The 22,500-nt window shown below is 40.4% G+C and overlaps 2 protein-coding genes across 2 annotated transcripts in view; both read right to left on the reverse strand.

Moving 5' to 3' along the window:
• The window catches only part of dhx35 (DEAH-box helicase 35), a gene marked incomplete at its 5' end in the record, with an annotated part of 22,737 nt that extends 8,788 nt beyond the window's left edge, over positions 1-13,949 (reverse strand). The window contains 13 exons of the mRNA XM_016240900.1: positions 2,011-2,192; positions 2,729-2,742; positions 3,498-3,729; positions 4,504-4,662; positions 4,833-4,929; positions 5,023-5,135; positions 6,894-6,953; positions 7,038-7,107; positions 11,345-11,406; positions 11,497-11,601; positions 11,683-11,760; positions 12,453-12,545; positions 13,806-13,949. Of these exons, the coding sequence (XP_016096386.1) occupies positions 2,011-2,192; positions 2,729-2,742; positions 3,498-3,729; positions 4,504-4,662; positions 4,833-4,929; positions 5,023-5,135; positions 6,894-6,953; positions 7,038-7,107; positions 11,345-11,406; positions 11,497-11,601; positions 11,683-11,760; positions 12,453-12,545; positions 13,806-13,949 (1,409 nt within the window). The remainder of the gene's footprint in view (positions 1-2,010; positions 2,193-2,728; positions 2,743-3,497; positions 3,730-4,503; positions 4,663-4,832; positions 4,930-5,022; positions 5,136-6,893; positions 6,954-7,037; positions 7,108-11,344; positions 11,407-11,496; positions 11,602-11,682; positions 11,761-12,452; positions 12,546-13,805) is intronic.
• Positions 13,950-16,845: 2,896 nt separating this feature from the next.
• The window catches only part of rab5if (RAB5 interacting factor), a 7,485-nt gene continuing 1,830 nt past the window's right edge, over positions 16,846-22,500 (reverse strand). Inside the window, exons 3-4 of the mRNA XM_016240914.1 lie at positions 22,452-22,500; positions 16,846-17,509 (exon numbers count right to left, since the gene is read on the reverse strand). The exon at positions 22,452-22,500 is cut by the window's right edge and continues 81 nt beyond it. Of these exons, the coding sequence (XP_016096400.1) occupies positions 17,468-17,509; positions 22,452-22,500 (91 nt within the window). The 3' untranslated portion in view covers positions 16,846-17,467. The remainder of the gene's footprint in view (positions 17,510-22,451) is intronic.

A 22,500-nucleotide genomic window follows, 5' to 3' on the forward strand; every position in this document is an offset into this window, starting at 1 on the left:
AAAAAATTGTATTGCCTCTAACCCTCCCTGAAATGAAACATTGGTGTAAAGCGATTCAACATCCATGGTGACTAGAAGGACCGGATAATCAGGTAATGTCACATTATTCATGAGTTCGATAAAATCCATAGTATCTCTAATATAAGAAGGTAAAGACGTGACTAAAGGTTGTAAGTGAAAATCAACGAAAGCCGAAATTTTTTCTGTAAGTGACCCAATTGCTGCCACTATGGGTCTCCCAGAAGGGATATCCTTATAAGGTTTGTGAATTTTAGGCAGCGTGTAAAGTACCGGTGTGATCGGATGCTCAACACGCATGTATTCATATTCATTTTTTGTCAACAAACCTGAATCCACAAACAGTTTTAAAGTATTGTGTACAGATGTTTTGTAATGAGCCAAAGGATTCATACTCAATTTTTTGTAAAAAACTGAATTAGCAAGTTGTCTCTGAATTTCAAATTCATAGTTTTGTCGATCTAAAATAACCACTGCTCTACCTTTATAAGCACTTTGAATAACTATAGACAAATCTTTTTTAAGTGATTCCAATTCAGACAATTGTGCCTCTGTCAAATTATGTGCAAGTTTATATTGTCTTTTAGATTTTAATATAGATGCAACATCACTTTCTACAAGCCTACAATAAGTGTCCAAAGAAGCATTTCTGTTTTTAAAGGGAACAAAGGTGGATTTACCTCTAAAACCAGTCCGATGATGTTCACTAGAATTATAGTCCTCTCTAGATGCACCATAATCACTAACCCGTGACTCAGAGGTTGTATCAGACATAGAAACTCCGGAGTCCAATGAGTGAGTCTGCTGTGAACTGGCCTGTCTCACATTAAAGAATTCTTTTAGTCTCAAATTACGAAAAAAAATTTTGCAAATCAATGAAAGTGTCAAATTCGTTACAGTGTGCAGTTGGTGAAAACGAAAGTCCTTTGTTAAGGACAGTTAAACAGTCATTAGAGATCACTTTGCTCGATAAATTGATGACATTAATCACTTCTGCATCTACATATAATAAACGCTTTGTGGTTATTGATTTGTATTTATGTACCCAGGCAGGCATCAATTAATGTTATTAAACAGTATTTTGAGAATTATATTTGTGTATTTTGCATAGCTTATATGTTTTTTGATTGATTTTTATTTTTTATTTTGGTTTCTATGTTTTTCTCCTTGGTTGATATGTTATTGTTTTGGTATTATTATTATCATGATAATATGGTACGGTCATGTGACCTTTGATCACCTGGAGGTAGGCCTATAAAGATCGGGATATCAGTGTTGTTCATTTGTCTGATGAAGAGCCTGCGTGCTCGAAACGTCACATATGCTATGCGACAGTTTTTTTAAAGAATACAACTTTTTGATACTTTTGGAGCTTTGGTGTTGCCGACTTTACATCCAAAAATGTTCCACTTGTTTCTTAGTCGAGCACCCAGTTGAGATTGATGTGCGTGCTTTTGCCTGCTCTTCATCCAATTTTATTAACCAATGTATTTGCTGCTGACCTTCGATGATCCAATTCAACCACACTAATATGCAAAAATGTCTTGATAAACATAGCATTTGTGTTTCTTTTTTTATTTTTTTTTATTTTTTTTTTTTTTGAGTGTTTTACTTTCTATTCTTCATGCAATCCTTGAAAGGTTTGTTTGAGCTGCACAGACGTGAATTTCCATTTCCTTCAGCCTGAGGCGGATTCATTTCACTTCTGGTGTGAAAGGGCTTTTCTGTTAGCCAAAAATATAACTTTTTATATTAAAAATAAACAAGCAAGCCCAGCACAGATGAGGAAAAAGTAACCCGAAAGTAAATTAACACATAACTTTCCATTAAAAGTAACTAAGTAACGCAATTAATTACTTTCTTAGGGAGTAACTCAATATTGTAATGCATTACTTTTAAAAGTAACTTTCCCCAACACTGCAAAAGACACATTAATGGCAGGAACAGTCAGTAGGTTACTGAGGAAACTGAAGCAGGGAGGAATGAACCGACCTGTAGGAGCCGGAGTGATGCATTCGGGCGGCATTCGCAAAAAAACCAGACACAATACATCTGAGAATCACATCCGGATCACCTGCAGCACAGACAGAAGAGTGAGAAATCACTGAACACATACCAAATACAGTCATGTAATGACACACTGATACGACATTAGATAACGGAGAGTTCCGGTGCTTGATTCTGATTGGCTGAGCCACGTTCGAAGCTGTTGTAAATTACTCTACAAACACACACCTTTGTTTACCACTTTGTTGGAACCACAACTGTTTCTGAGGAGCTACATTGTTTGGTGGAAGAATACTGTTTTTATTAATATCATTACACTTTATTTGCTCCGTTTTATTTTGTGAAATCTTACTACGTATATGGAATAGCCGTTTTATAAAAGCAATAATCCCCGTGAAGCCGTGGTTTACAGTGAATTTATAAGAGCTAAGGGGGGTTTTAGGCACTCCGCTTCGCGTCTAACAACGCCCCTTAGCTCTTATAAATTCACTGTAAACCACGGCTTCACGGGGCTCATTGCTTTATTCAAGTCTGAGGATGAAGCAAGTTACCGATATGGCAAACGGTAGTATGAAAACATGACACACTGACAATGTGGTCTGATGGTGCGACGGACCAGTATGAAAACCGACAGAACAACACTAGAAAATCATGAAATCAAGATAAACTAGGGATGCACCGATATGAAAATTTTGGCCGATACGATAACCGTTAGAACTGGAAATCATTTTTAAATCCCATTTCTGAATTCAAACAGAGTATGCAAAATTTAATTCAGTATTCAAACTTACTTGAAATCACTATTTAATAAACAAGTTAATAAAACAAAGTCAATGTTTTTAATTATATTTATCTAATTTATTAAACACGTTTAAAAATATATAAATAATACACTTTTTATTGTAAAACATTTGAGCTGTAACATTTGTATAAATCAATGTTTGCTAAATTATGAACTGGAAAGGAAGTCATTAATTCTTAAATTAAGTAAGTACAGTTTAGTAGTATTTAACCACTACTAAAATAATACTGAAACTGACTTTAATTTATGTATATTAAATACTGTGTATATAGTAGCCTATTATAGTTTTGATTTTGCAGCTTTTATTATATTTTACATTTTCAGTTTAGTTTATGTTTTAGCTTAAGCAATTCTGTTGTGTTTTTGTCATTTTTATTAGTTTTTGGGTTTCTTTTACACTTACATTTAGCTTATTTATTTTTATTTCAGTTTTAGTAATTTTATTATTGCATTTTAATATCTTTATTTTAGTGAGTTAACTTCTAATTTTAAGTTTTGTTTTTTTTAAGTTTACATTTTTCATCTAATATTTATATTTTATTTTATTTCAGCCTTATTTCAATTACCAGTAATATTTTTTCATAGTTTTAGTTTAGATACCAATAACACACTACAGTATAAGTACAAGTACAAGTACAATATATATATATATTTTTTTTTTTGATTATACATTTGTATGACCGCACTGTACCTGTGTAGAGCCGGAAACACTTCCCTGCACGGTTTCTCCCGGCTCTCCCGGCTCTCTGACAGGCGGAGGCTTTAGAGATGGGCGTAACGATCAGTGACTCTATCGCCGTGCGTGGATTATACGCCCTCAGCTTCACAAACGCACAGTCGATCACAAACACCACTCCGTTAATGGTGATGGACGTCTCGGCTATATTGGTGGCGACCACCACCTGAAAAACATCACACAAACAAACGACCGTCAACAGGATTCAATGAAGCTCTGAGTGCATATGGTCACACGTCTGCCGATCCTCCAGTTTCACTGTTTAACAGCGCAAACAGGACACTCAACGTCACTGACTACGACTGAATCTCAATTCATCGTTTCTCTCCTATATATATATATATATATATATATATATATATGTGACCCGGACCACAAAACCAGTCAATTTTTCAAAATTGAGATTAATACATACAAAATAAACAAGCTTTTCATTGATGTATGGTTTGTTAGGATAGGACAATATCTGGCCGAAAATTTGAAAATCTGGAATCTGAGGGTGCAAAAAAATCTAAATAGTGACCCGGACCACAAAACCAGTCAATTTTTCAAAATTGAGATTAATACATACAAAATAAACAAGCTTTTCATTGATGTATGGTTTGTTAGGATAGGACAATATCTGGCCGAAAATTTGAAAATCTGGAATCTGAGGGTGCAAAAAAATCTAAATATTGAGAAAATCATCTTTAAAGTTGTCCAAATGAAGTTCTTAGCAATGCATATTACTAATCAAAAATTAAGTTTTGATATATTTACGGTAGGAAATTTACAAAATATCTTCATGGAACATTATCTTTACTTCATATCCTAATGATTTTTGGCATAAAAGAAAAATGGATCATTTTGACCCATACAATGTATTGTTGGCTGTTGCTACAAATATCCCCCAGCGACTAAACACTGCTTTTGTGCTCCAGGGTCACATATGTGGTTGCACCTTTCTGACAGTAGGGGGCATCCTCTCGAACACTCTCATCTGCTCGTTATAGGGCAGGCCCGCGTACATGGGCAGCACACACAGGTGCTTCTTCATCCCGTAACGGGACAAAGTCCGGGCCTGTTCCTGGAGCATAGACACCACCTTCTCCACCTCTTCCTGATGAAAGAACGAGCAGAAAAACATTGCTATACGTTGACAGCAGGTCAAACATCAGGGGAGCCTTAAAAAAAACATCTTTTAAAAGACATTTTTAGGACGTGAACAATGAAAACCAATGCAGCAGGTCCATTCCAGAACAAATGTCACACACACACACACACACACACCTGTCCTGTGAGAAAGGCCAGCACATCTCCATCATCCTCCGTCTCGTGGATCTTCATCACGGTTTCCACCGTAGCCTTCACATAGTCCGGCACAGGACTGGAGACAGAAAGCATCCCGTCACTTTCATTAGTGGAAGCAGAGAGAGACTCTTTTCTCACAGGACTGACCATATGTGAACATGAGCTTCACCTGACAGTGTAGAAAATATCCACCGGGAAAGTTCGGCCCTCCACCGTCAGAATCGCACAGGTGTCTTTATTTGGGTCTCCAGACTCATTTAGGTCGAAGAAATCGTGGAATTTCTGAGGGAACAGTATTGTTCATGTATCAGACGTAGATCAACTCTAGCTAGCTGACCGCTGAGATCTTCAGCAATCACGCGGCTTGATTATCATGAACCCTCGGATGATTCGAGAAACCTACAACAGCTTTGAGCAGAGGCAATATGTTTTTTTGTTTTGTTTTAAAATCCTTCAAAAATAGTACACACTACCATCCAAAATGGTTGTGTTGTTAAGACTTTCTAATGTTTTTGAAAGAAGGCTCTTCTGCTCACCAAGGCTGCATTTATTTGATCAAAAATACAGTAAAAATATTATTATTCTGAAATAGTATCTAACTATTACTATATTGCAATATTTAATTAATTTCTGTGATGCAGAGCTGTATTTTCAGCATCATTGCTCCAGTCTTCAGTGTCACATGATCTTCAGAAATCAGTATAACATGCTGATTTATTATCTATGTTGTGCTGCTTAATATTTTTTGGAACCTGTGATACTTTTTCTTTGATGAATTAAAAGTTTAAAAAGAACGGTGTTTATTCGAAATATAAATATTTTCTAACAATTTAAGTCTTTACTATCACTTTTTATCCATTTAACACATCCTTGCTGAATAAAAGTATTAATTAATTTTTTTTTTTTTTTAAGAAAAAAAATTGCTGACCCCACACTTCTGAATAGTTGTGTACATTGTAACACAATTTCTATTTTGAATAAACACTGTTCTTTTAAAAGAATCAAAGAAAAAAGTATCACAGGTCCCAAAAAATATTAAGCAGCACAACTCTTTCCAACACTGATAATAAATCAGCATATTATACTGATTTCTGAAGATCATGTGACACTGAAGACTGAAGTAATAATGCTGAAAATACTGCTTTGATCACAGCAATAAATTAAATTTTAACATATATTAAAATAGAAAACTGTTATTTTAAATTGCAATAATATTTCACAAAATTAAATTTTTTTCTGTATTTTTGATCAAATAAATGCAGCCTTGATGAGCAGAAGAATCTTCTTTAAAAAACATTAACAATCTTACTGATCCCAAACTTTTGAATGGCACTGAATATAAAATAATAAAACCATGATGATAATGAAAATATCTTACACCTCTTTTACAATGTGCATGTTTTTATCATTTCTGAATTACAATTTATATGCGAGTAAAAGGAAATGTAATGATATTTATTAATACATGATGGTTAAAAAAGTACTTGAAATAATGATTGTGTACACAGAGTGTGAGGAAAATACTAGTTTTACTGAATGACTAAATCAAATGACATTTTTAGAGTTAAATTTAAATTACAAGCATTAAAACAAAATTTAATACAGCTTTAAATGTAGTTTCATTTTTATTTATTTTGTTCCCTAAGCAAAAAATAATGACTATCAATTTTTTTTACCATGAATTACTGAACTAATGTCATTTAGTGTAGCGATAGTTCATATAGCAATAAATCTTATCAGGCATATTTTCAACAGAAATCATTAGATGACATTAAAAGACACTCTTTAAGGATCTCAGTGCAGCTCCAAAAACTAAAGACTGCCACTATCCTTCAAACTACTTGGATTTAAACATTTGTAAGAGGTTTTTAATCATTTAAAAAATAATAAAATTTAGTATGATCATTTATTCTTCTACAGGTTTTAATAAGCACAGGTCTGAATAAGTATGTTTTTTTTTTGTTTTTTTTTTACATAAATATATCTGTGACAAAGTAACATTATTTCACCCAGATATATTTAGTCAGAGGTTGGATTTACCTTGGCATCCAAAGTGGCTGAAGCTACGATCAAACGCAGGTCTCTGCGCTTCTTCTGAATCTGTAAAGAGAGAGAAAACAATGGGAAGAAAAACCCCACACAAATGCTCATCTGACAGATGATAGAAAGCAAATAGAGCATCACCTTCTTCAGGAGGCCGATGGTGATGTCAGTGTAAAGTGTTCGCTCGTGAGCTTCATCCAGCATTATCACACTACAGCAAAACAACACCAATGATACGATCAGAAATCAGCCCGTCACCTGGAAACCTCTCCGTGCACATTAGGCCCGTCAAAATGGCTGCAAAACTAAATTCAGATTTTGTACTTAAATATTATCAATATTCGAATTATATTTGAAAAGGCCTAATTTCAGTTAGGGGGGAACAAAGCTTTTGGCTTTTCTCCTGAGGCCACAAGAGGGCGCATCGAGCTAAATATTACTAATGCACGTTTATTAAAGCAATAAAATAACACGACTATCTTTAAAAGTGCATAATGTTAAAACATTTTTTATAAACCACAAATAATTACTTACGTTGCTTTAAAAAATTATAAACAAAACGGCATCATGTATGTATCCATAGTTAAATACAAAGGACCGAAAACCAATCACAAAGAGTACTCGTGCTCGACTTGGGAGCAGTGTGCTCAGATGACCCTCTAGTGTGAGGGGAGCACTACAAGCTCAACCACAAAAGCAGCCTATCGGGGAGGCCGAAAAGGTCCGAAACCTGGTATTGCTGTCTCACGGAGCTCTGGGGAGCAGAGAACTCAACTCTCAGGCTGAGAGGGAAACTCAGACGCTCAGGAGGGAGCGGCATGCTCACAAGTGACCCTCTGGAGTGAGGGGAGCACTGCTAAGCTCAACCATAAGAGCAGCCTTGCAGGGAGGCAGAAAGGCCTAACAACCTGACGTGGCTGCTTGTAAAGAGTGGAGAATGTGACTCACAGAATGAGAGGAGAACTCAATGCTTGGTTGAGACTGGTGTGCTCATAGGTGACCCTCTAAGGCGAGGGAGGTACTGCTATCTCAACCGAAAGCAGCCCACTAGGGAGGCAGAAGGTGGCCCAACAACATGGCATGGCTGCCAACCGGAGCTCCAGAGAGCGGAGGTTCAACTCTCTGAATGGAAGAGAAACTCAGACACTCAGTATGGGAGTGGCGTGCTCGCAAGTGAACCTCCAAAATGAGGGGAGCACTGCTAAGCTCAACCAAAATAGCAGGCTAACAGGGAGGCAGAGAGAGGCCTAACAACCTGAGATGGCTGCTCAATGGAGCTCCAGGGAGCAGAGGACTCTGTGTGGGGAGACCTCAGACGCTCAATTGGGAGCAGCATGTTCGAAGGTGACCCTCTAGGTCGAGGGGAGCATCGATAGGCTCAACCAAAAAAGGGGCAACTCATCAGGGTGGCAGCAAGTGGTCAAACTACCTGGTGTTGCTGCCACGGAGTGGAGGGCTTGACTCCCAGTAATGAGAGAAGAACCCAGCTCGACCAGAACGAGCGGTCAATAGCCTAGGGGCAGAGTTCCTAACTCTCAGGTAGAGAGGAGGACTCGCATGATCTGCTTTGGAGCAGCGAGCTCATAAAAGACCCTCCCGCAGTGATGGAAACACTGCCAAGCTCAGAGAAGCAGATTGACCGCAGATGGGGCATCAGGAACGGAACCCAGCTTAGCAGGGGAACACGTGTTCCAACAGGGAGCAGCAGGCTCCCACCATAGAGGCAACTAACCAAGGAGGTGACAGGGACGAACCTAACAACTCAGTATGGTTGCTCATGGAGCTCTCGGGAGCGGCGCACTCGGCTCTCCTGCTAAGGTAGGCCCTCATAGCTCATACTGGGAGCAGCAGGCTCATAGCTAACCCTCGCAGTGAGGGGAGCACTTCCTAGCTCGACCAGAAGGCAGCGTTAGACTAGAAGGGGCAGTCTAACAGAGCCTGATGAGAGACTGTCAGCTGAACACAGTCCCATGGTCTCTGAGCATGGGTCGCGTTTAACCTGTTTCTGTGGGTCTGCAGAAACAACGGGACCTAATGATCCACTCATGCACAAAGAGCTATTGCTCCTCAGAGCCGAAGCACTTAGAAAGGGTCCCTGCAGAGAAGGAAACACGTCTCACTCATACCTCAGGGAAGGCAGTGTACTCAAGCCCACTCCAGAGGTGCGACTCACCAAGGGCAGTGTGACAGGGAGGTCCAAAAAAGGACTCTTTAACAACCTATCGATACTGCAGAATGTCGTGAGAACGCTCAGTTCCTCAGCAAGAGGAGCTCTATAAAATGTGCATAATGGTGAGTGGATGACTCAAAGCTCAGGAATCCCCTTAGGGCAAGACATGAGTAACTTGCCCTGGCCGGGGTAGCTTCTCGAAGCAATAACCCAGCTGGGACATCAGTAAGCATGTCACGAAGTATTACACTCTGAAGAATGCTCAACCTGAAAGTACCCTCAATGAAAGACGCGCGGGTCTTTGAGGTTGCAGGGAATGAACACTCACTCTGGGAGCAGCAGGCTCGTAGTTAACCCTCTGCAGTGAGGAAAGCACTGCCAAGCTCGACCATAAGGCTAGTGTTATTAACAGAGCTGAAACAGGGAGCAGCAAGCTCATATACAAACTCTGCCAAACTCAACCAGAAAACCAGTCTAACAGGGCGACAGGAACGAGGCCTGTTAACCTGATACAACTGCACATCAGCTGACACAACTGACAATGTAAACCCATACATCAGTATAGGGAGAGTGAGGGTTCCATACAGCTAGGCTTGAAGGAGCTGAAGGGATTGTGGGAGCAGCAGGCTCCTGCATCACCTTTATCTTCAAGGGGAGCAGTGCTAGCTCGACCACAGGAACAGGACGGGACACAAAGCCATTCATGCACATGGTAAAGCCCCTCAGAGTGAGTGCCTAAGAACAGACCTTCAGAAGAAGGGAGCACATCAGACTCATAACCCAGGGAGAAACAGTGCACTCAAAACCATTCCTAAGAGGGGAGACACTGATTCAACCATAAGGGCAGTGTGACAGGGAGGCCCACAGTGTGCCTGACAACCTGTCAAAACTGCAGAGTGGAATTTAGGGAGCGAAGTTACTCAAAACTCCAGCCCAGTACATGTGCAGAATGGACACAAGGTAGCTTAAGACTCAAGGATCCCCTCAGGACGAGACATGAATTAGCTCACCTTATATGCACCCTAGCTAGGGTGGCTTCTCAAAGCCAAAGCATCCAGCAGGCCATCAGAGAGCAGGGTACGGAATATTCCTCAAGTACTGCCCTGCTCAACCTGAAAGATACCCCCTCAAGGAGACCCGTAGGGCCTCAGAGGTTGTAGCGTTAAGGTAAGGGAACCAGGTTCTGCGCCAATGACCTACTAACAAGTAGCGAGAGGGGAGTACGGTCAAGCTCCTAGCCCCAGAGAGCATGATACTCTACCACACCCAGCATAAGCTCAGTTCAGGGCCAAGCATCAAGGAGGCTCGCAAGCCAACACTTGAGCACAGAGAGTCATACAACCCTGAATGAAAGTAAAGGCGCAGAAAATGGGCTCTCAGAGTGCAGTATAATGTGGTTATCTAATAAGGACATGATATAACTCATATGTCCAACAACTGCAGACAGATATCCACATTGTAAACTTCCTTATATATAAGGAATTATAAACAGTAGGAAATTACTGACAGGGAAAAGATTTCCCGTCAGGTCCTTTCCATGTTCTGCCCACCAACCGCGAATCGCAGGCAATGGGCAGACAATTCTCACTGCAACCGCAACGCACAGCATGCATTCAGCTCCCACGGGAGCTAAACATACTCCATTCACGCGCTAGATTACCTCGGAAATCAGGCGAGAACGAAAACCTCTGCCGCAAACGTGTCGCTATTTCCATGAGAGGCGAACGCACTCATGCAAACTTCACCACACACACACAACACACGAGCCATGTGAAACCGCGGGTATCAGAGCAAAGTTTCTGGTGAGAGAACATGCACTCCTAGTCATGCTTAGCTTACCGCTAACATAAACAAACGGTCAGTGAAGATGAAGAAGAGGATGACGTGTTCTTCCGGCTCCCTTTTATACTGTGGTCGCACCGGTAATGACGTCATAGGCCGTCGCTGGCCAATGTCATTGTCGTGTTTAGATATATGCTTCAGACACCGGTCACGCCGAAGGCGTTCCCCATAGCGACCCCTAGAGGACGCAGTTCGAAGTTCCCTTGGAAGGGAACTTACATTAATTTTACATGGCTTTCAAAGCAAGTTCAACTGGATAGGCTAAAAAAAAAAAGCATTAAAAAGCAACGACACTTACATTGTCATCGCATCTCGTGTGCCATTGATAAGGTAGCCTAACGCACACCTAAAATTAGAATTTAACGTTTTTGCATTCGAATGTGGATTTTTTGTTTTTTTAATTTGTCAAATATTCGAAGCGTCGCTGCTGCTTTACCTGTACTTCTTCAACAGCGGGTCAGACATCATCTCCCGAACCAACATCCCATCCGTCAGAAACTGAGACACAGAGAACAGGAAGTCACTGTAAAGACGGACACCCTTTACAAACAGCAGACGTAACACTAATAAACCAGAGCCTGTCTGTACCTTAATGCGTGTGGCGTGCGGGTCAGAGCAGTCATCGAAGCGGATGCTGTAGCCCACCTCATGCCCCAGATACGCCCCCCGCTCCTCTGCCACGCGACCGGCCACCTGTGAGCACACAATCACATACAGACAGTGGCCCGCAGCAGACATTCATGTTAAATTAAACTGAAGAGAAGAGTTACGTACAGATGTGGCAGCCACTCGCCGTGGCTGAGTCACGCCGATCACCTTCCCGTCCGCCGCCCATCCCGCCTCCAGCAGATACTGCCCAAACATCAACAACATCACAACACACTTCTGACCTACAAGACTATCTTTACTGTTTCTGTCAAGCAAATCGGTTTATTGACCTTAATTCAATATACAACAAGATTTCGTTGACTAAAACTTGACTAAACAAAAACAGGACAAGGTTGACTAAACAGGGCTCGACAATAAGGACTGCCCGATGGCCCGGGGCCAGTGTGAAAGACATTTCGGGACAGTAGACAGATTTGTCACTTGCCCGATAGGGCCACTGCAGCGTCGTCACGACATTTTATCATTTGCATGTGTTTTTAAGACTTGTTAATTTAAAAATTCAAGCGATTAAAAAGCATTTGGGTGCGAAAGACAACTCCTTTCAGCGCACAGACAGCCACGCGTCTCTGGCAAGCGAGCCGCCTGGACGGGCAAATACATACAAAAGTATGTCAAAATACCCATCCTGGCAAGTAACTTTGTAGCTTTAAAAATGATTAATCTATATTGAATTTATACACTGGAGTACAGATGCACCGATCTACCAGACTTTTTTTGTTTTATTTCAGACTGTCTTCTGTTCCGTGCTTACACACAAACTGCACAGCAATCATTTTCCCAAAGGCCATTTGTGTGGAAATATTATGTTATTATTATAATTATTCTGTAAACGGCTATTAACAGAGGCCAGAGACTATGAAGTCACAGCGTCAAACCTGTGGGATTTGTGTGCTTTTTCCAGATCCTGTTTCTCCAACAATCACCACAGTCTGGAAACTCTCCACCAGATACAGGATGTTGTTTCTGTGCTGGATGCAAAAAAATATATATATCATTTTATAAATGCAGAAACTTCACTATAAAATAAAACTGTATTGTAAATATGCAAACAAAATAAAAAATAAAACATTTCCAAAAAAAAGACCAATTTTGTTACATCTACTAATAAAAAAATAAAGGTAGCAGCATAAAATTATAATTAGTGGTGTTTGCTTTAAAATCTTTTGAATTTGTGGGAGTTGCAATCACTCATAACACACTAGAAATGCTTTAGCAACTAAATAACACGCTGAAAAACCCTTGCAAAACCCAGCATCATGGTGGTTTATATCTATGTTTTAGACTTAGGGCTTAAATTGAATATTTATCCTACACTGAGATTTATATTATTATTATTATTATTATATTTCGATTTATACTTAAAAGTATGATTTATGGGGAAAAAAATCTGAAATTAATTTGAAATATCCAAAATAATGATATGGTAATGTTAATAATACTTACTATTGTTGTTATAATTGTTGTGTTAAAGTGCACACAACAGAGTTGTTACTGTTAACTAAAACCATCAGAAATCATTTTTGTTAATTTTGCTAATTTTTTAAAGTTGCAAAGACTAAAGTCTCAAATCCAAAGAGATATTCTTTATAAAAGTTAAGAGTCAGCCACACCTACCTAAAACGGCTCGTTCTAACACGCCCCCACATATCTACCTCACTATGTGGGAAGATTTGCATAACGCTGCCCAAATGTTCACGCAAAGAAAGAAGGCATAACTTTTATTCTCGCTGTTGCCGCTGCCGCCATGCCGTGAAGTTGCTGTGTGTTTCATTGTGAAAGCGAAACTACTCTGTTTGGTCTTCCAAAAGAGGACACGACTAGAAATCGGTGGTTAAGTTGTGTTTACAAAAGACCAAACAAAGTAGTTTCGCTTTCACAACAAAACACACAGCGTCTTCACGGCATGGCGGCAGCGGCGGCAACAATACTACAGCAAGAATAAAAGTTACGCCTTCTTTCTTTGCGTGAACATTTGGGTGGCGTTATGCAAATATTTCCACAGTGAGGTAGATATGTGGGGGCGTGTTAGAACGAGCCGTTTTAGGGGGGCGTGGCAGAGTCTTAACTTTGATAAAGAATATCTCTTTGGATTTGAGACTTTAGTCTTTGCAACTTCAGGGATCTTATCTATGCACAATCAGCTTGTAACACTCCAAAGAGAAAGGACAACTTGAAATCGCATCATATGACCCCTTTATGAAGAATAGTAAGTGTTTCTCTGTAGACACCTTGAAGACGGGCAGCCTCTGCCTCTGTTTCTCTATGGAGAGCGCCGTGTGTGGGTTATAGATGATGGGGGAGCCGGCGGTGTCAGTGCACAGATCTCTCTCCTCACACACACCTGGAGCCTCTGAGCCTGAGAGAGACACAGATCAGATCAGCCCTTCACACACACACACTCTCTATCTCTCTCTCACACACACACACACACTCTCTCTCTCTCTCAAACTCCGCATTTGAACAGTCAATAGCAAATACCTAAACTAATAACCACTTCAGAAATCTACCTGAAACAGACAGTAGACCATCCAGGGACTGTTTTCAACACACTATGCTTTGGGCCACACTTATTTTAATCTCACATACTATTTAGGAAGGATAGTGTGAACACTGGGACGCAGGGAAAGTCGTTCCTCATACTTCTTCTTCTTCTTTAGCTTGCATTTTTATTTGTTATACTTGTTTTTTTTTTCCAATTTATTGACTGACAGCTCTCCTGTCCTCATGTTGAGAGAAATCAGAAGATGTTACTGTAGCTCTAAAATAGATATGAATATGCATTCATTCATCTCACTCACACACAACACAGATTCAGTATTCCTCAAAATGAATACAAATAATGCCACTCAGAATATGACGCAAACCTGCAATAATTAAAATGTTAAACAACACAAATATGCTTTATGTATTTAATCTCATTCTATTTGCTTCTGAGCTTCGATGATCCGGTTCAGCCGTACTAATAAACACAAATTACTCTCGACAAACACTTGTGTGTCTTTGTTTATTGCTGAAGTGTGTTGAAATGTCTTCTTCTGCATTCTACTGTACTTTCCCTTCAGCCTGAGGCGCATTCATTTCACCTTTGGTGTGAAAGGGCTTTTATATTTGCCAAAAATATAACTTTTTTAATTTTAAAACAAACAAGCAAGCCCTGTCCAGATTTAAAAAGTAACGCAAAAGTAACGTAACGCATTACTTTCCATAAAAAGTAACTAAGTAACGTAATTAGTTACTTTTTTTATGGAGTAACGCAATATTGTTTCCCCAACACTGATCATATTTCCTACACGCACTAATCACATGCTCAGAATCCAGTAGGATGCTTCCCTATAATATGGAGTGTGCTATTTAATTTACTGTGTCCTATTCTTAGTCTGTTCCTTGTTGTTTCCTCATACTTCCCCCGTGCTTTCCACAACACCAACTCTTTTTTAAACAAGTTTAGATGTCGTCCGTGTGTCTCTTGATCCCATTGCATCTGCCATTCCTTCATAACTCTTTCCCAATCAATACTCTTTCCTTCTGATCTCGACAGCTTTGTGTTTGTGTCTATAGTTACTTTTTTAATGGCTAGTTTGGCTAATCTGTCAACTCTCTCATTTCCCATTATTCCTTTATGTGCAGGAGTCCACATTAATACAGCCTCTACGCCCAAATGTTCGCACAAAAAAAAGAAGGGGTGGTTTCAGTAACTGCAGTTAGTGTTGAAGCAGCATGTCAGGGAGACGCTGTGTGTTTCTAGGAGAAAGCAAAAGCACTTTATTTGGCCTTCCGAAAGTAGATGCATTTAGGAATCTTTAAGATTACTTACAACAGAACAGCAATGCATTTTATGGACGACCGTTTCGTGAACCTAGGAGAGGAGGTCATTCTGACTTTGCTATGACAATCTGGCGCTTCTGAATCAGCTACCGTTTTGTTATTAGTTTAAGTATTTGCTATTGACTGTTCAAATGCAGAGTTTTGCACATTGTGTGTGTGTGAGAGAGAGAGTGCTTCCAACGAGTGCTTGCGGTGTTCGGCCAATCACAATGCACTGGGTCAGCTGGCCAATCAGAGCAGACTGCGCTTGTCGGAAGGAGGGACTTTGTAGAAAACGAAGCGTTTGAGAGAGGCGGGGCATAGAGGACCTACAATAATGTACAGTATTTGAAAAATAATGTGTTTTTTGAACATTATAGCATGTCAACATATTCTGTTACACCAAATACACAAAATAATGATCTTTAAAAAAGCATCATATGACCCCTTTAATTAGTTTGAGGTCCGCTTATATATCGCACACCTTTGTCTACTGCAGCTCGTGTGTCCTGTAATGTTCAACCCTGTCAATTTAAACCCTGTGTGTATATATATATATATGTACAAAACAATATTTCTTGACTTCCTGTGCAATTATTTTCTGTTTTGGTGAACCTCACCCGGTTTATGTTTTATAGTTTGTTTTGTTTATAATCGTGTTTATCTGTTTTCTTTTGCATATCCGTGCAGCACTTTGGTTGTACATTTAAAATGTGCTATATAAACATTGTATTGTATGATATAGACATAATTTTTGTACATTAACATACAAAAACTATAAACTTGTGTGTGAATGAGAACTTAGTTTAGTACTCATGCTGTGACAGCCGCTTTCTGTGCGTGTGCTTCAGATGCGTGCGCTCAGAAAACCGTGTATCAGAAGTTTAAACTCATATGGTTTAAAACGCATGATTTCAGCGTGATAAACATGATAATCAGAACCAAAACAGATGTTTTAGCAGGTCCGAGCTGTAAAGGCGCAGCTCTATTCTGGAAAAGGGGGCGGGGAGCAGCAGCTCATTTGCATTTAAAGACACAGGCCCGAAAAACAGCTTGTTTCTGCTTCCACTCAAAATAGACATTTTCAAAATGATATAATAAATGATCTGTGGGGTATTTAGAGCTGAAACTTCACAGACACATTCTGGGGACACCAGAGACTCATATTACATATTGTTAAAAGGGGCATAATAGGTCTCCTTTAAGACTTTTTAAGGACCCGCGGGAACCCTGTTAATAATAATAATAATAATACCAGAAGGCTGCTCGGTTTGACAGTGTCTTGTGTGAGAGCGTTACTCTGCTGACAACAGACAATTGACCTTTTCTGCCTGCAAAATTTCACAGATGTCACCTTTAGGGTTAACCTATATATTATGTAGGTCAACAGAAATCCAGCACTTCTCTCAACACAGTCAGGATTTGCTACAAAGACGGTGGATAAAGCGACCAGTCCACCAGAACTGCTGAAAAGTGTAGGGCAGACAAAGCCCAGCTTTATTTTATTCTCCAAAACATTTAATCCAGAAAATAGTCTCTCTACGGCCTCGGGTACATCTCCTTACTCACGACAAGCATACAGACCATCTGCATTTCCATCAATACACTATAAAATACTGAGCAGTTTGTTACATCAACAAGACATAAGAAATACTTCAATACATTATGGATCCGATAAAATGAATTGTACAGAATTTACACACGCCTATCTGATTTTCCTGGTCATAACGGAGTAAGACAATCTGTGTTGGATGCTAATCGTGAAAGAAACTAAGAAAAACATCAAATTAAGTTAAATCCCGCTTGATACGGCAGCAATCAAACAAGAAAAAGCAGAGAGGACAAACAGAAATAACAGTTATTAACCCAATAGCCATGGCAGTGCACTGGACAACATCAGCTTCAAAATGCAGTGAGCCCTGGGTTCCAGAAGGTTATTTAGCATGTCTTGTACCCACGATGCACCTCTTCCTCAGGCGCGCACACACGCTGAAGGTAACATATGCAGACGCCTCGGAAAAGTAGCTCCATCCAGCCCCTCCAGATCACGTTAAATAAATGTCTGTCTCTGTCTGTCCTGCAGTCCTCAGTCGTAGTGTAGCGCCGTGTAGAAGATGATCCAAACCACCTGCACACAAACACACCGCACTATCACACACTTCTCAGCGTTAGAGAGACGCCTGAATCAGAAACCAAAAATACATGCTGGCATTTGTTAGAATTCATTTAATGTATGTTGATTATTATAAAAACAGGATCATTTCCATACTCTGTTACTGTTCACAGAATAACATTTCATTTGATAATTTGCAGGATATGTAAAAAACTAAATTAAATTTAAAAAGGTGGGGGGGGGTTAAAACTAAAATAGGCTTCATTAAAGGCACAATATGAAATTGACCACTAGAGGGCACGTATTCAAAATAAACAAAGAAACAAAGGCGTAGTTTGATGTAGAGGTCTGCACGGGACTGTTTTTTAGTCCCGCTCCTGCAAGGTTATATTCCGCACCCACCCGCTCCCGCTATATATTCACTCTTTGTTCACCCGCTGTCCGCTTAGAATCATTTTCTTCCCGACCCGACCGTTCCTGCTAAATTTAGCTCTGGTTTCCAGAATCTCACGTTTAAATTTCTGCTACTGAAAGAAAGAGAGATAGACTGGCAAATAAAAGTGTAGTCTGCACAAAATTGTATGTTATTTTATTAATCTTGTCAAGAGTCTTGAATTTATTGACTTTGACTTTAATTTATATGAATTATCCTAAGACACAAAATTAGTTTAATATTTTATGCAACACATTAGAAAAAAAAAAAGTGTCAGAGAAAATAAAAATGTACAAAAATTGTATTTCTTATTTTTATTCGTCTTGTCAGAATACAATTCTTTTAACATTGACAACACAATAGTGAAAAAGTGTTGCGGAGAGAAAAAAATATTGTAGGTTGTACAAAAATAGCCTAATTAGCTATTTTTATTCGTCTTGTCGAAATACTAAATTCGTTTGGCATTTTTCTGTTAACACAGTAGGAGAAGTGTCGCAGAGAAAAATAAATAAATACACATCTTTCATTTTAAATTATAGGCTAAGCAAAATATAAACAAAACCGAGTTGAACGTCCTTCAAGGACAGCGCATCCACAGTTTGCTCCATCCTTATTCTGCTCCGTCACTCATCGACAACCTGCCTGTTCTGTCTGAGGGCCGTATATTTACCACCGGTACAGCCTGCTCGGAGCCTCGTTATGCACATGCTCGCTCAGACCACGCAAATAAAATGCGTGACGATAAAAGCATGCGTGCAGCGCGTGCATTACAGTTCTGAGTGCAAGCTGTCCCGGTGGTCAACAAGAATAAAGCGCAGATATGCTGGTCTGAATGGACGTCCGGTCGGTTCCCGCGGGAGAGCAGCGGGAATACAGACCTCTAGTTTGATGATGCCGTGACTTAGTGTGGAATCATGGGAGTTGTGGTCTTCATCCCCACAGCCGATGCAATCCGACGGGACTCAGGCAGAAATCATGTTCATGGATGAGCTAATGATTTATTAATGTCGTAGTATGAAGCAGGGTGAGGCTGAAAGCCGTCGAAACGAAACGACACACGGCTGGAAAGCAGCTGAGCTTTTATTATGCCACAGTCGAGCGCTTCTGCTCCTTCCGGTCGTGCGTATGTGGGGTAAAGCAGCAGAGCTTTTATTATGCCACAGTCGACCGCTTCTGCTCCTTCCGGTCGTGCGTATGTGGGGTAAAGCAGCAGAGCTTTTATTATGCCACAGTCGACCGCTTCTGCTCCTTCCGGTCGTGCGTATGTGGGGTAAAGCAGCAGAGCTTTTATTATGCCACAGTCGACCGCTTCTGCTCCTTCCGGTCGTGCGTATGTGGGGTAAAGCAGCAGAGCTTTTATTATGCCACAGTCGACCGCTTCTGCTCCTTCCGGTCGTGCGTATGTGGGGTAAAGCAGCAGAGCTTTTATTATGCCACAGTCGACCGCTTCTGCTCCTTCCGGTCGTGCGTATGTGGGGTAAAGCAGCAGAGCTTTTATTATGCCACAGTCGACCGCTTCTGCTCCTTCCGGTCGTGCGTATGTGGGGTAAAGCAGCAGAGCTTTTATTATGCCACAGTCGACCGCTTCTGCTCCTTCCGGTCGTGCGTATGTGGGGTAAAGCAGCAGAGCTTTTATTATGCCACAGTCGACCGCTTCTGCTCCTTCCGGTCGTGCGTATGTGGGGTAAAGCAGCAGAGCTTTTATTATGCCACAGTCGACCGCTTCTGCTCCTTCCGGTCGTGCGTATGTGGGGTAAAGCAGCAGAGCTTTTATTATGCCACAGTCGACCGCTTCTGCTCCTTCCGGTCGTGCGTATGTGGGGTAAAGCAGCAGAGCTTTTATTATGCCACAGTCGACCGCTTCTGCTCCTTCCGGTCGTGCGTATGTGGGGTAAAGCAGCAGAGCTTTTATTATGCCACAGTCGACCGCTTCTGCTCCTTCCGGTCGTGCGTATGTGGGGTAAAGCAGCAGAGCTTTTATTATGCCACAGTCGACCGCTTCTGCTCCTTCCGGTCGTGCGTATGTGGGGTAAAGCAGCAGAGCTTTTATTATGCCACAGTCGACCGCTTCTGCTCCTTCCGGTCGTGCGTATGTGGGGTAAAGCAGCAGAGCTTTTATTATGCCACAGTCGACCGCTTCTGCTCCTTCCGGTCGTGCGTATGTGGGGTAAAGCAGCAGAGCTTTTATTATGCCACAGTCGACCGCTTCTGCTCCTTCCGGTCGTGCGTATGTGGGGTAAAGCAGCAGAGCTTTTATTATGCCACAGTCGACCGCTTCTGCTCCTTCCGGTCGTGCGTATGTGGGGTAAAGCAGCAGAGCTTTTATTATGCCACAGTCGACCGCTTCTGCTCCTTCCGGTCGTGCGTATGTGGGGTAAAGCAGCAGAGCTTTTATTATGCCACAGTCGACCGCTTCTGCTCCTTCCGGTCGTGCGTATGTGGGGTAAAGCAGCAGAGCTTTTATTATGCCACAGTCGACCGCTTCTGCTCCTTCCGGTCGTGCGTATGTGGGGTAAAGCAGCAGAGCTTTTATTATGCCACAGTCGACCGCTTCTGCTCCTTCCGGTCGTGCGTATGTGGGGTAAAGCAGCAGAGCTTTTATTATGCCACAGTCGACCGCTTCTGCTCCTTCCGGTCGTGCGTATGTGGGGTAAAGCAGCAGAGCTTTTATTATGCCACAGTCGACCGCTTCTGCTCCTTCCGGTCGTGCGTATGTGGGGTAAAGCAGCAGAGCTTTTATTATGCCACAGTCGACCGCTTCTGCTCCTTCCGGTCGTGCGTATGTGGGGTAAAGCAGCAGAGCTTTTATTATGCCACAGTCGAGCGCTTCCGCTCCTTCCGGTCGTGTGTATGTCATTCTAGAGTTTATGCTCTGTAATAGTACAATTTTAAACAAGAATCCACTGAAAATGCTCTCTATATTATTTTGGGAGACTCTATGAAGCATCGGTTCAAACACAATACAACAGGCTTAACAGGAAAAAGCCCAAAAGTATCTACCAGAAACAAAGCAAACGAAGTCATGAAGCCTTCTTTGGTGAGCTCCCATGTTCCTCCGTACTCCTCCTCATCCACCTGCTGGAAACTACTGAAGTACAGGTACAGGACGCCTGCGTTGATGACACAGAATCTGCAGGACACAAACCATCACAAATCACGGGTGACGAGTTCATGAAGATCAGCTGGAGGACTGTACTGTACTATACTCACATGGCTATTCCCAGAAACCCTTTCAGAGGTGCAACTCCCCAGATTACACCCAAGATGATAGCGATGATTTGCCGGAACCAGTAAACAACATCTAAAAACTCATCCTGCAATCAAAAACAGAACAATATGCAAGGAATGCATGTATAACAACATTAATAAGAGAGCAAAACAAAAACAGCATAGGCTATATATATATATATATATATATATATATATTATGCTTGATCCACATGATCCTTCAGAAATCATTCTAATATGCTGATTTATTGTCAGTGCTGGAAACGTTTTTTTTTTTTTGGAAACAGTGATACTTTTTTCAGGACTTTTTGATGAATAAAAAGTTCAAAAGAACAGCATTTATATAAAATAGAAACCTTTTCTAAAAAAAAAAAAAAATTATAATATAAGTATTTACTATCACTTTGAATCAATTTAACACATCCTTGCTGAATAAACGTATATATTTCTTAAAAAAAATAAATAAATAAAATGTCCAGACCCCACATTTTTTGAACGGTAGTGTATACTGTTACATTGCTATTTTAAATAAATGCTGTTCTTTTTAACTTTTTATTAAAGCAGCACTATGTAACTTTTTATGTGTTCAAAATTTGCTAAATGTACATAATGAGCGAGTACATCATGAATTAATCTTCCAACCCGCGTTTTTGGCTCATTCCGAATCACTCCGGTGCACTTATAATAAGTACTTATATTTGGACTATTGCAGCCTGGTCACCGCTGCGGAGGAACACATACCTGCGTGAATCGCCAGAGAACTTAGAGAAGTAGATCCGGTTGGAATGTTCTTCCGCGAAGCTTATTCATTCATTTTGAATAATTTACACTTATGACTTATTTTGTGGTCTAGGGTCACATATTATTATTTCTGAAGATCATGTGACACTGAAGACTGGAGTAATGATGCTGAAAATACAGCTTTGATCACAGCAATAAATTACATTTTACAATATATTCACATAGAAAACAGCTATTTTAAAATTGTAATAGTATTTCAAAATATTGCTGTTTTTCTGTATTTTTTATCAAATAAATGCAACAAACCCTAAACGTCTACAGTACACGTTAGTGTATAATATTTAGTTTTTTTTAAATTAACAGAAATTTAGATTTTGATGCTTATAGTTTGTACTTCGACGCAGAATCCGCAGAGTTTCCAAATATATTTGCCCTACAGGTTTCATTCTAGAGTTTATGCTCTATAGCACTGAAAAGCTTCTTTATTATTTTCTGTGCTTCTACAAAGCAACGGTTCAAACACAGAATAGCAGGAAAAAGCCAAAATGTATCTACCAGAAACAAAGCAAACGAAGTCATGAAGCCTTCTTTGGTGAGCTCCCAT

This window comes from Sinocyclocheilus grahami, unplaced genomic scaffold (genome assembly GCF_001515645.1).
Source record: "Sinocyclocheilus grahami isolate Dianchi unplaced genomic scaffold, SAMN03320097.WGS_v1.1 scaffold604.1, whole genome shotgun sequence".
Classification (NCBI taxonomy): Eukaryota; Metazoa; Chordata; class Actinopteri; order Cypriniformes; family Cyprinidae; genus Sinocyclocheilus; species Sinocyclocheilus grahami.